A 13,837-nucleotide genomic window follows, 5' to 3' on the forward strand; every position below is an offset into this window, starting at 1 on the left:
AGAACCAAACAAGCAAAGTTAACCTATAATTAAAGATTATTGTTTTAACGATTTGTTTTAAATGCCTGGATTATAAGTTAGCATAATTAATAAATAAATTATTATATATAATATATTACCGGAAAAGCAGGGCAGAACAGGGAGGAAGACGGAGGCAGAGAGGAGACGGCAGAGAGAGCAGGGAGGAGATTAAATTAAGTGTTTGTGTGTGATGTGTTAGGAAAAAATAATATTATTATTTATAGAGAAACCCTAGGAGACATGAATCCAGAAAAAGGGGAAAAGATCTCCAAAAAGTAAAAGATTCCAAAAGCAAAAGATATCAAAAGATATGGCAGCTGCAGGGGGCAAGGGAAAAGCTGGCAGGGAACTGTAAAAAGCATGGGCGGGTCAGATAAAGGTACCGGTCAAAGCATGGAAAAGCAGATCTCCAAAAGATAATGTCAGTCACTTTTTTTCTGTCAACCAATGGGGTTGGTGCGCATGCTGCGCCGAAAGTAACTTTTCAGACATAAGACAGGTTAGGTCAACAGCTCAGAAGATAAGACATCACAAAAGCAAACAGCTAGATTAAACAGGAGAAAAGACTCAAGGGTTAAGCGCGAGAAGGCATCGAGCGCGAAGGCAAAAGTGCGCGAGCGCGAAGGCAGACAGAACCAACCTTAACGCGTCGCGGGAAGAATTATATTTCTAAGCGCGCCGCGGGAAGAACTTCAATTCTAAGCGCGTCGCGAGAAGAACTATATTCCTTAGCGCGTCGCGGGAAGAACAGTATCCATAGCGCGCCGCGGGAAGAACTAAAATCCTTAGCGCGCTGCGGGGACAGTTCGTCTCGCGTATCGCAGTAACAGGTGGTCTTCACGCAGGCTTCCTTGTAAGGAGTCTGGCGCGTGGAGCTGCGCAGACAACCTTAGGCGGGAAGGAACAAAGGACAAAAAGAGGGTTCAAGGCTTAAGGGCGGGACGGCGACAAGAGGGAAAAGGAGGCGGAAAGAGAGAAGAAGAGGGACGGGACGGCGGGAAGGAAAAGAGAGAAAGAGGCGGGAAGGAAAATATATTATCATTATTAAAAAGTAAAGTATAAGCATAAATAAATATTAAATCATAAAAGAAAGAGATCGGGTCAAAGAAACGGGTACCTGGGTCGGGTCGGATCGGGGCAGATGTCACAGTTCACTGGCCCGATTGGAGAATCAGACCGGTTGAACCGGTTTACTATGAAAAAAAAATATTTTTAAATTTAACATTTTTTTAACCTTAACTGTCATTTTTTAGAAAAAAAAGTTGCTCGGCCGGTTAAACCAGTGAACAGGTATCCTGTACGGTTTGTTGTCTGATCCGGTTATAAAGACATCGCCAAAAACAGAGAGATATGGTCCATATGGATCATTTACAATCCAAGTTGTTGCATGTGGTTTTCTTGACCTCATGACTTTTAAAAGCTAGTAAAGCAAAAATAAATAGATAGGGCCTATTTAGATCCAAGTTGCTCCCTGGAGCTTTCTTAGAAATTATATTGCTATTTAATTTTGTCACTTGGATTGTTTGTACTTAATTAGTTGCGAGGAATTTAAATTTGTCACTTAAAAAAGAGTTGATTACACGAAAGGTCTATATAGGTCCCTAGGTGTTATAAACATTTTTAACAATGTAATACAACTCTAAATATACAGATTAAATACATATATAAATGAATTTATGTTTAATATTTTTTATCATGTTACTGATTTTTAGGAAAATGGTAAAATACAAAGAGAGACAAAAATGAGAAGTGCGAAAAAAATTTATGACCTAAAAAACCTCTCAAAAAAATATAAAGAAAAAAAAAAATTATAACGCAAACTATAAATAAAAAAGTAAAAAACTAAAAAAATTAAAAGGTTTCACATGTATTTCTCGTTCAAAAAATAAAATAATAATAAAGAACAAAAAAGACACAATGTTAAGGAATAAGAACACAATGATGAAAATAAACAAAAAAACACTATGATAAATAAAAAAGTACACAGTATATGGCAAAATATAACACAATGCTGAAAAAATATAACACAATATGAAGAAAAAAAAGACAAAATTAATGACGAAAATAATAAAAAAAAACTATAATAATAAAAAAAGGCACAATGTTATATATCTTTCTTCTCAATATTGTTTTTTTAACCAGGAAGACGGAGAAAACATTTTGTTTTGCTTTTTATTTTTTTGTTTTCTTTTTTTTTATTTTGAGTTAGAATATTTTATTAATTTTTAAGGGAAATTTTTAGGTTACAGATATTTTTTTTTCAGTCTTATTTCTATAATCATTTATAAAATAACTTGATTCTGATTTTTATCCTGCCTAAGGTGTTTTAAATTGGCGTATGAAATACAATGATTTTAACTTTAAGCTTACACGAACACTTAATCAAACACATATTTATGTTCATGTTTGTTTATTTAACAAATGAACATTGATGACTCATCCAGGTAATATTTAATTATTTTCTATTAATACATAAATAAACAGCCATAAACAAACGAACGTTCATGAACATAAATGAACGAACGGAATATATAACTTTAACACATTCCAAACTCATTACGCCATTTATTCCATTACATTATGTGTAATATCAAAGAAAGAAACTCATGAGACTTTGAAAAGTAAACCCAAAAACAAGTGTTTTTGAGACCGAACCAGTTTGACTAGGGATCGTTAATCCGACCGTTCTAGTATCATGTAGTTCGCTCGTTCTTAAAAAATCGGTTGGTTGTATAGTCACAGGGCACTGCAACAATTGTTTGCTACAGCTGAATCTTTCATATAACTTCTATATATCAGAAATACCCTCATCAATTGGAAATCTTCATAACCTTGTCTCTCTAGATCTCTTTTGTTGCATTGGACTTAAGAGTCTTCCAGGAAGCATTTGTAGTCTACAACATTTGACAACTCTTGACCTTTCTTACACTGGCATAGAGGAACTGCCAGAGGGCCTTGGGCAATTGGAATGTTTAGAATACCTTGATTTAGAATGTACACATGTTAAACATCTCCCTAATAGCATTTGTATGTTGAAACGTCTGAAAATCCTAATTCTTAAATACTGTAATAGTTTTAAGAAATTATCTGAGGATGTCGGTGAATTAGAATCTTTGGAGATATTGGATCTGGAAAATTGCTCTAATTTAAGAGAAATTCCAAGCAGCATCTGTAAATTGAAACGTCTCAGGAAGTTGAAACTTCAAGGTTGTAAGAATATTGAGAAATTGCCTGAGGAAATGGGTAATTTAGAATGTTTAAAATCATTAGAGATCGGGGTTACACGCATAACTAATCTTCCACTGAGCATTTCTTTGTTGAAAGATCTGGAAGTCGAGAGATCCAATTGATATGGTCTGCATCTCTTCACCTCCCGATCAAGTGCCTCCCAATCAACTCAACTGGTATGTTTCTTCACAAATTGCTCCAATACACACGCCAATTCATAATTACTCTGCCTCTTGTTTTTGGGTACGATTCCTAGGGTTTCATTTTTATGCAATGAGGGATGCAATTGGTTTCGGTCAGTTCGTTTTTAGTTTAATGAATTTTGGGCTAAAATATTTGGGTTAACTATATATTAAACTATTATAAATTACTTACATTTTAAAATAAAGTTTAAAAATCTATTAATTTGGTTACATTATGTTTTTCAGTTTTAGTTACACGCAAAACCGAAACCGAAATCGAGAGTTTGGTTTTTAAGAAAACATAAAACTAAATTGTCGGTTTTTTCTTTGTTTCGGTAATTTCGGTTTGGTCTTTTCGGTTATTTAGGTTTTGGATCGATTTTTTTCGGATTCAAACACACCCTTGTCGGATACAAGTACTCAAAGTTATCTTTGTTTACTTATTTTTAACTGGTAGGGACAGGCTGGTAAATAATTATGCAATCAATCTGAATGTGTAACATGCGACTTGCACGCTTTTGATGTTGCGGATCTCATAATGTTGATCAAAGGTCAACTGTCATATACTCTGAAAATTAAACCATCTCTATGTGTTTCTAAAGCTTGTTTGTCGTGCATATACTCTCTAAAATTCTCATAACAATCACCTTCTTTTATACATAATACTTCTCTTCTATTTAAACTTGTGAACAAAGTTTAACCATTTTGGAAAGTCAAACTATTGTGATTTTCTTTTAATTTAATCTAATGACAAAAATTATATTATTACTTATCCGTCTATGTTTTTCTTTTATGTTCTAGGAGCTGTTATCTACACCAATGCAAAGAAACAGTGGACAGTCCACGGAAATGAAGAAGGTGCTTGCTCATATGCTAAGAGACAATAGGTCTGCGGCTTACAAAACTTTCGTGTTATATAATTTTTGTTGAACATTAGTATTAATGAATCTTCTTGTAAGTTGATATATGTTTTGTATAGATGAACGAAACACTATGTTTTCTTTTTTGTTTTAACAAACAACTTAATGTACAATAATGTTTACTTATAAAGTTTTACACATTAGAATTAGTTGACTTTCATTAGTCAAACATTGCAAGTTTAATTGACTTTGACTACAGTTACCTCCGTCCTTACTATTTGCGTGTAGAAGCAACTTGACAATAAACAACCGCTTTGGGAATCATGCTCCTAAGTGAATTTTTTAGTTACTTTATTAAGATTGTGAATCAAATAATTAAACTTTTGTGTCGTCTCGACTCTTCATAGATTATCTATTTGTCTATAAATACACGAACAATTTAAGAAGATTGATAATTATAATAGTTGTATTTATTATAATAGCTGTATTCATGAATTGATTAAATGTAAATGAATTTTATGTTTTAACATTTTCATTTATCATGACATTGATTTCTATCAGCTAGGGCCAGGGTGCAAACATGGTGGATGTATGAAATACAATGGATACAAAACTCATTACATCATAGAATTAGAAGACTTTGAGAAGTAAACACAAAATAACCAAAGAGATATGGCCCATTTAGGACCCAAGTTGTTGCTTGTCGGTTTCTTGTGTGGCTTTCAAAAGTAAACCAAAATTAAATAGATAGGTCCCATGTATTTATGATCCAAGTTGCTGCCTACGGCTTTCGTGGAAATTACATTGCTTGGATTATTGACTTTAATATCTCCTTGTGTTCACATCTTTGCTCAAGCTCATCATATTTTCTTTGCAATCAAAACATTCCTTACATCATATTTTCTTTGCAACCATCTGGAGAAAATTTCATCAAAACAGATTTGATCTTTTATAATCTGTCAAGCATTAGCATACTTTCAATGGCTTCTTCAAGTTCATACCTTCCAAACAAGAGCTATCAGTTCGATGTGTTTTTGAGCTGTGGTGAAGACACTCGCAAGACCTTTGTCGGTCATCTTTATGCTGAACTTGAGCACCAAGGTATTAACACGTTCAAAGACGACGAGAGACTCGAGAAAGGAAAAAAGATCAGTGATGAGCTTTTACAAGCAATTAGAGACTCGAGAGTCTACATTATTGTTTTTTCCAAAAACTACGCAACTTCATCATGGTGCTTAAACGAGCTTCTGGAGATCATGCGGTGTCATAAGACGAACGAGCATACTGCTTTTCCCGTGTTCTACGATGTGGATCCCTCTGAAGTCCGGAAACAAGCTGGATCAGTTGGAGAAGCCTTTGCCATGCATACGAACAAGAATGAATCAGAGGTTAGAGAGTGGAGGGAGGCTCTTGAAGAAGCAGCCAATTTGTCTGGTTGGGATTTGAGGAAGACCGCTGATGGGTAAATTCCTTCAACGTCTCATGTTCTATTGTCAAATTATAAAAGTATAATTAAGTCTTGTTGCAAGATGAACATTAAAACATGAAATATGCACACTCGCTTTACAAATAGTGCAGTATAGACCTAAAAAAATATTTATTTGCGTGGCTTCTTGTGCAACTTGATTAATTAAATTTTCTTCTGCGATCTACAGGGATGAAGCTAAAGTCATAAAAAAAATTGTTGAGAAGGTTTCACTTGAGTTAAATCTCAATGATATTACTGTTGATAAGAATTTGATAGGCATGGAACAAAGGATGCAAGCTCTGGATCATTCTTTAGAGATTGGTTTAAGTGATGTTCGCATGATAGGCATCAAGGGCATGGGAGGTGCAGGGAAAACAACTTTGGCACGTGCTATATTTGATAAATTGTCCATTAATTTTGATGGCAAAAGCTTTGTTGAGAACGTGAGGGAAAAAGCCTCAAAGTTAGGATTGGAGAAGTTGCAAGAACAAGTCCTTAGTGATGTATTAAAGGATAAAGGCATTAGTGTATCTGGTGTTCATGAAGGGAGAAACTTAATGAGAAAGAAGTTGTGTGGTAAAAAAGTTATGGTTGTTCTCGATGATGTGGATCATGCAGATCAACTTGACGCATTAGCAGGTGATCTTAATTGGTTCAAGCCAGGAAGTAGAATTATAATTACAACCAGAGATGTGCAGGTGCTGAACTGTGATAGAGTGAAGTGGATCCATGATGCCAATTTGTTATCGAATGAGGAAGCGATTTGCCTATTCAGTAGGCACGCATTTAGGAATGATATTCCAGCTCACGAGTATGAAAAACAATCGCTCGAAGTTATACGTTATGCTGCTGGTCTACCCTTGACAATCAAAGTTCTGGGTTCATTTCTTTGTGGAAAAGGCAAGCTTGAATGGATAGATGCACTAGCAAGACTCAAAACAATTCCTTTAGAAGAAACTATCAAAAAGTTGGAACTGAGCTATGACAGCCTAGAGGATGATTACAAAAATATTTTCCTAGATGATAGCGAATCGGAATCGGAATCAGAATCAGAATCCAGACGAACCAAATCACAGAGAACCATATAGTCTGCTTCTCTTCACCTCTTCATCGTGTGCCTACCCAATCAACTCAACTGGTATGTTTCTTCACAAATTACTCCAATACACACACCAGTTGATAATTACTCTGCTTCTTTTTGGCATTCATTCATGATATTTTATGAGTTTTTCAGAAGTTATTTTATTATTTTTTATTGCAGCTGTCTTGTTTTTGGGTTTCATTTTTATGCATACAAACAAAGCAATAGGGGATGCAATTCATTAAATGAAACAATTAATTTATCTTTCGTTAGTAGTTGGGTATTATCATGTATTAGTTTTGAAGTTAGAAATCAAGATGCTTGACCTTATTAGTCAAGATTTTGTATTGAAATTAGCTCATTGGATACTAGAGGGTGTGTATGGGTCGGTTCGATTCATTTGGTTTCGGGCTAAACCGAAGATTTTCAAAAACCAATTGGTTTCGGTTATTGGTTTGGGTTCAGTTCGGTTTTTGTTTAGTGAATTTGGTACTTAGTTTTTTTGTTATTTAAAAGTAAATTAGTTAATTTTTAATTAATTATTATACATTAGGCTAAAATATTTGGGTTAAATATATATATTAAACTATTATAAATTACTTAAATTTTAAAATAAAAACTAAAAATCTATTAGTTCGGTTCGGTTCGATTATTTTGGTTTGGTCTTTTCGGTTATTTAGGTTTTGGAACGATTTCTTCGGATTCATGCAAGTACTGTACTAACTGATCAAAGTTATCTTTATTTACTTATTTTTAACATGTTACCTGTGCTTCTTCTGATGTTGCTGATCTCATAATTTTAACTAAAGGTCAACTGTCATATACTTAAAATTAAACCATCTCTACGTGTTTTCAAAGCTTGTTTGTCGTTTATACATAAAACTTCTGTTCTATTTAAACTTGTGAACACAGTTTGACCATTATGGAAAGTCAAACTTCCGTGGTTTTCTTTGAATTCAATCTAACTACAAACATTATATTGTTACTTATTTCTAGCTTGTGCTTGTTTAAACATTTCTGGAAGATATTTGTTTCTCTTATTCTAACTAAACTAAAAGAATAACTGTATGAATAACTTAAATGACTTAACCTTCGAATTTTTTTGCTGTAATCACTGATTTTATCAGTCTATGTTTTTCTTTTCTACTCTAGGATCTATTATCTACACCAATGCAATGAAACAGTGGACGGTCCACGGTAATGAAGAAGGTATTTGCTCATATGCTAAGAGACAACAGGTCTACGGTTTTCAAAACTTTTCTGTTATATGATTGTTGTTGAACATTAGTATTAATTAATCTTCTTGCAAGTTGATATATGTTTTTTTGTATAGATGAATGAAACATTGTATTTTCTTTTTTGTTTGAATAAATAACTTAATGTATAATAATGTTTACTTATAAAGTTTTACACATTAGAATTAGTTGACTTCATTAGTCAAACATTGCAAGTTTAATTGACTTTGACTACAGTTACTTCCCTCCTTACTATTTGCGTGTAGAAGCAACTTAACAATAAACAACCACTTTGGGAATCAAGCATTCATGCTCCTAAGTGTATCCGATACCATACAAAATATAAGATGACATGTTTGACCCAATCCTTCTAAAATGTGCTTCTGCATATCGGTCAAATAACGGGTCTGGAGCAGGTGCTTATGCGGTCAACTAACAGGTGGGTTTCTGCGGTCTTGAGGTGAAGGAATGGGCCCCATTTTGTCCACTTCAGTTAACTAACAGGTCTGGACCACTTTAGGCCCACTTAGAATTGTAACTCCAAAGCATATCACATGAACTTCAAACATTTCCCAGCTGCAGTATCATGTACCAAGCAAATAGCAGTCCTGTTGACCAATTCCGATATGCACGTTCTGTTGACTTTCGTATTACCTTCAGAAGTCACAGTTCACCCCAAAAAGTCAAACCAAATAGGAGTGCCAGTTTTGACCAGCTTTCTTCTCTTTTTCATCTGATCCATAATGACCAAAATACCCTTTTTGACAAAAACCTTTCAGAGGCATCTGAACTTACCATAAACCATCCTATAATACAAAATAAAGTCAATAGAAGTTTGGAACTCCACCTAAATAGCTTTTGCCATCATAAATCACCTCATGATCTTGTAGATACTTCCATTAATGCAATGACTTCAATAAGGTGACTATGAGGATTAGTACCACTCAGCTACTCAACTGCAGTATCATGTATCAAGTAAATAGCAGTCCTAAGAGCATGGTGCTGCCAGCTGTATTTCCGGGCCAGAATGATAATGAAAAACAAGTTTTTCCTAAAGTCAAAGCTGATTCAGAATTGGTCATATGTGGAAAAAAATAGTCAAATATTTTAAATACTCAGATCTGACCCTAAGAAAGTCAACTTTGACAAAAAATTCAAACTTGACTAAAAACTCAAAATTGGTCATGCACCAAAACTATGAAAAGCGTTCACGCGAAGTTGTAGGTTATGCTTCTGGCCTTCCATTGACAATCAAAGTTTTGGGCTCAAAACTATGCGCTAAAACAACAACCGAATGGAGAGATACGCTAGCAAGACTCAAAACAATTCCATTGAAAGAAACCCTTAAAAAATTAGAACTAAGCTATGAAACACTAGAGGATGATTGCAAGGATATATTCCTAGACGTGGCATGTATTCTTAAAGATTGGAAGGAAGACGATGCAATAAGAATGCTAGAAAGCTCCGGATTGCATGCTAAACGAGGTTTAAGAGATCTTGAACAAAAATCTCTAATAACTTTAAAAGACCATTATGGTGCAACTATTATAACCATGCATGATCATCTAGTAGAAATGGGTATGAATATCGTACGTCGTGAGCATCCGGATGAACCCCATAGTCATAGCAGACTATGGGTTCAAGAGGATATCAAACAAGTCTTGGCTGATAACTCGGTAAGAACCCATTTTATTTGTAAGATAGAGATGAAACTCACATATTTTACATAAGTTATAACTCAACTTTTATGATTGTTCTTGAATTACAGGGTTGTGAAGCAAGATGCATAGATCTAAGAATCACTCCTGATAGTGTTTTGAAAGGTCTTGGAAACATGAAGAAACTTAAATGCCTTCTCGTGAACAACATAAATTCCTACAACAGAAATTCCAAGAATAAATCTTATGACCATGTGAAGATTAATGTAGCTCGCCTACACTTTCCATATTCTCTATATCAAAATTGGTTCAAATACCCCCACTTTCCAAATTCGTTACGGTATCTATATTGGTACGAATACCCTCTCCGGTGTTTACCCAAAGCGTTTGAAGCAAATAATCTTGTTTCACTTGAAATGCCTAGCAGCAAAATAAAAAAACTTTGGAAAGGGGGGAAGGTAATATGGTTGATTGGTTGTTATTTAATGGTTTTATTATTATAAATATGTATATCTATTAGTTGGTTATCAAAACAACATACGTTTACTTATTTTTTGGTTCTCTTTTCATCTTGTGTTAGGTTATGGAGAAGCTCAAATTCCTTGACTTGAGTAATTCAAAGTTGAGGAGCCTTGACCTTGGGCTGACTCCCAAACTCGAGAGGTTAAATCTTGAAGAATGTCGTGATTTGGTAAAACTTGACGTGGGCAGGGGATGTCTAAAAAGCCTTGTCTACCTAAACTTATATTTATGCAGAAATTTGAAGTCTGAAATTTTAAATACTCAGATCTGACCCTAAGAAAGTCAACTTTGACAAAAAATTCAAACTTGACTAAAAACTCAAAATTGGTCATGCACCAAAACTATGAAAAGCTAGTTTGAACATAATTGTTTTAACAAAATTTTAACTTTGACGGTCATCTAGTACTGAAATTAGCACACTGGATAGTAGTGGGGTGTGCATGGTTCGGTTCGGTTCGGTTCGGTTTTGGATTAAAACCGAATTAAATTGGTTTCGGTTATTGGTTTGGGTTCGGTTTAGTTTTAGTTTTTGACGTGGGCAGGGGATGTCTAAAAAGCCTTGTCTACCTAAACTTATATTTATGCAGAAATTTGAAGTCTGAAATTTTTAATGAGGAGTTGGAATCACTTGAGTTTCTTAATGTAAGTGGATTAGATCTAAGGGAATTCCCTGGTTGTATAGTCACAGGGCACTCCAACAATAGTTTGCTACAGCTGAATCTTGTTGCACTTGAAATGCCTAGAAGCAACATCAATCATCTTTGGGAAGAGGGAAAGGTAATATGGTTGGTTGGTGAAATTTGAATGTTATACTACTGATATATGTTTACCTTATTTTGTTCTCTTTTCATCTTGTGATAGGTTATGAAGAAGCTCAAATTCCTTGACTTGAGTAATTCAAAGTTGAGGAGCCTTGACCTTGGGCTGACTCCCAAACTCGAGAGGTTAAATCTTGAAGAATGTCGTGATTTGGTAAAACTTGACGTGGGCAGGGGATGTCTAAAAAGCCTTGTCTACCTAAACTTATATTTCTGCAGAAATTTGAAGTCTGAAATTTTTAATGAGGAGTTGGAATCACTTGAGTTTCTTAATGTAAGTGGATTAGATCTAAGGGAATTCTCTGGTTGTATAGTCACAGGGCACTCCAACAATCGTTTGCTACACCTGAATCTTTCAGGTAATGAAGATATATCAGAAATACCCTCATCAATTGGAAATCTTCATAACCTTGTCTCTCTATCTCTCTCTTTTTGCAGAAGACTTAAGAGTCTTCCAGAGGATGTTGGTGAATTAGAATCTTTGGAGGAATTATATCTGAAAGATTGCTCTAATTTAAGAGAAATTCCAAGCAGCATCTGTAAGTTGAAACACCTCAAAGTTTCAAGGTTATTGAGAAATTGCCTAACGAATTGGGTAATTTAGGGTGTTTACGATTCTTAAAAATTAAGGATACTGGCATAACTTATCTTCCACAAAGCATTTCATTGATAAAAGGCCTGAAAATCATCAATCTGAATTAGAAGATGAAATATCTGACAAAGACTAGAATGGTTGCAAGATAGAGTTTTTTTTAACTATTTGGGATATATACCTGTCTGTAGCAACAGAGCCATTACAAGGTACTCTTTCTCTCCCTCACCTAACTTTCAATTGCCTTATTTAGTTGCCTTAATGTAAATGGATAAATACAAATAAAGCTAGTTTGAACATAATTGTTTTAACAAAATTTTAACTTTGACGGTCATCTAGTACTAAAATTAGCACACTAGATAGTAGTGGGGTGTGCATGGTTCGGTTCGGTTCGGTTTTGGATTAAAACCGAATTAAATTGGTTTCGGTTATTGGTTTGGGTTCGGTTTAGTTTTAGTTTTTTCAGGTTAGCCAAAAATAAAGAATCTAGGCCTTAAAGTTCTTTTGTTAGTTAATAATAAATACGATTATTATACATTTGGGTTAACTATATATTAAACTATTATAAATTACATATGTTTTAAAAGAAAAATAAAAAATCTATTAGTTTGGTTTGGTTCGGTTCAGTTCCTTTTTTTCGCTTTTACTTACACGCGAAACCGAATCTGAATCGGGCGTCGGTTTGCTTTAGTTCGGTTACTTCAGTTTTGGATCAATTTTTTTAACTGGTGCAAGGAGCAGGTTTGTAAATATTATGCAGTCGATCTGAATGTCCGTGTAACATGTTACCTGTGCTTCTAATGTTGCTGATCGCATAATGTTTTTAATTAGCTCACATGATCTAATTTTGCTAAACTAATCACAGATCACATGCTTCTATGTTCAAAGCTTCTTTTATACACAAAATTCCTGTTCTATTTAAACTTGTGAACACAGTTTGACCATCATGGAAAGTCAAACTAATGTGTTTTTCTTTGAATTTTCTGCTATAATCACTGATTTTATCAGTCTACTTTTTAATTTTCTGTTCTAGGATCTATTATCTACACCAATGCAAAGAAACAGTGGACGGTCCTCGGAAATGAAGAATGTACTTGCTCTTATTCTAAGAGACAACAGGTCTACGGCTTTCAACACTTTTCTGTTATGTAAATTTTGTTGAACATTGGTATTAATGAATCTTCTTGTAAGTTGATATATGTTTTGGATAAATACTATGTTTTTTTTCGTTTGAACATAATAATGTTTTCTTATAAAGTTTTACACATAAGAATAAGTTTGACTTTCATTAGTCAAACATTACAAGTTTGATTGACTTTGACTATAATTGCGTCCCTCCTTCCTATTTGCGTGTAGAAGTAACTTAATAGATTTCGATTAGCCTCTTTAACTTGACAACAAACAACCGCTTTGGAAATCTTGCTCCTGAGTATATCCGATACGGCGATACCATACCAATATAAGATGACATGTTTGACTCGGTCCTTCTTAAATGTGCTTCTGCATATCGGTCAACTAATGGGTCTGGACCAGGTGGGTTTTTGCGGTCACCAGGTGAAGGAGTGGTCCTTTTCTACAAATCTAACAACTGTCTTTTTACTCTCGTCACAAAACTTTTGTTCCTTGAATAGTTTGTCAAAAGCATGACAAAGTTCCGAGATGGTGTAAAGTTGAGCTTGCAAGATGTAGAGTCAGGTAGAATAAAGACAGGGCACTCCAACAATAGTTTGCTACAGCTGAATCTTTCATATATTGAAGATATATCAGAAATACCCTCATCAATTGGAAATCTTCATAACCTTGTCTCTCTACATCTCACTAACTGCGGGGGGTTTAAGAGTCTTCCAGGAAGCATTTGTAGTCTACAACATTTGACAACTCTTAACCTTAATTCCACATTTATAGATGAATTGCCAACGAATTTGGTAATTTAGGATGTTTACGATCATTGTATATTAGTTATACCTCCAGAAAGCATTTCTTTGATAAAAGGTCTGAAAATCTACAAAACTGAATCTGACGAAGATTATAATGCTTTGATGATAGACCCTTAATATATACTTCGAGCTGCAGTCCTATTAGAAGGTACTCTCTCTCTGATCAGATAAGTTTTAGTTGCCTTAATGTAAATGGATAAATACAAATAAAGCTAGCTAGTGTGAACATAATTGT

At 34.4% G+C, this 13,837-nt stretch overlaps 1 protein-coding gene across 1 annotated transcript; it reads left to right on the forward strand.

The window, feature by feature from the left end:
• Positions 1-5,271: 5,271 nt before the first annotated feature.
• Positions 5,272-13,599, forward strand: LOC143577557 (TMV resistance protein N-like). The gene is made up of 9 exons (XM_077061357.1): positions 5,272-5,753; positions 5,947-6,659; positions 7,993-8,049; positions 9,195-9,751; positions 9,844-10,191; positions 10,314-10,498; positions 10,843-11,032; positions 11,117-11,632; positions 13,297-13,599. Exons 1-9 carry the CDS (start codon positions 5,272-5,274, stop codon positions 13,597-13,599), a joined length of 3,351 nt encoding a protein of 1,116 aa, XP_076917472.1.
• Positions 13,600-13,837: the final 238 nt, after the last annotated feature.

Source organism: Bidens hawaiensis, unplaced genomic scaffold (genome assembly GCF_021521415.1).
Source record: "Bidens hawaiensis isolate Kalapana, Puna unplaced genomic scaffold, B.hawaiensis_p1.1 tig00028735_1, whole genome shotgun sequence".
NCBI classification, from domain to species: Eukaryota; Viridiplantae; Streptophyta; class Magnoliopsida; order Asterales; family Asteraceae; genus Bidens; species Bidens hawaiensis.

Excerpts from the sequence above, each read along its gene's own strand:
- LOC143577557 (XM_077061357.1), top strand. The coding sequence starts at position 5,272 with ATGGCTTCTTCAAGTTCATACCTTCCAAACAAGAGCTATCAGTTCGAT. Across the intron at positions 9,752-9,843 it reads AAGTCTTGGCTGATAACTCG|GGTTGTGAAGCAAGATGCAT; the intron begins GTAAGAACCCAT and ends CTTGAATTACAG. Across the intron at positions 11,033-11,116 it reads ATCTTTGGGAAGAGGGAAAG|GTTATGAAGAAGCTCAAATT; the intron begins GTAATATGGTTG and ends ATCTTGTGATAG.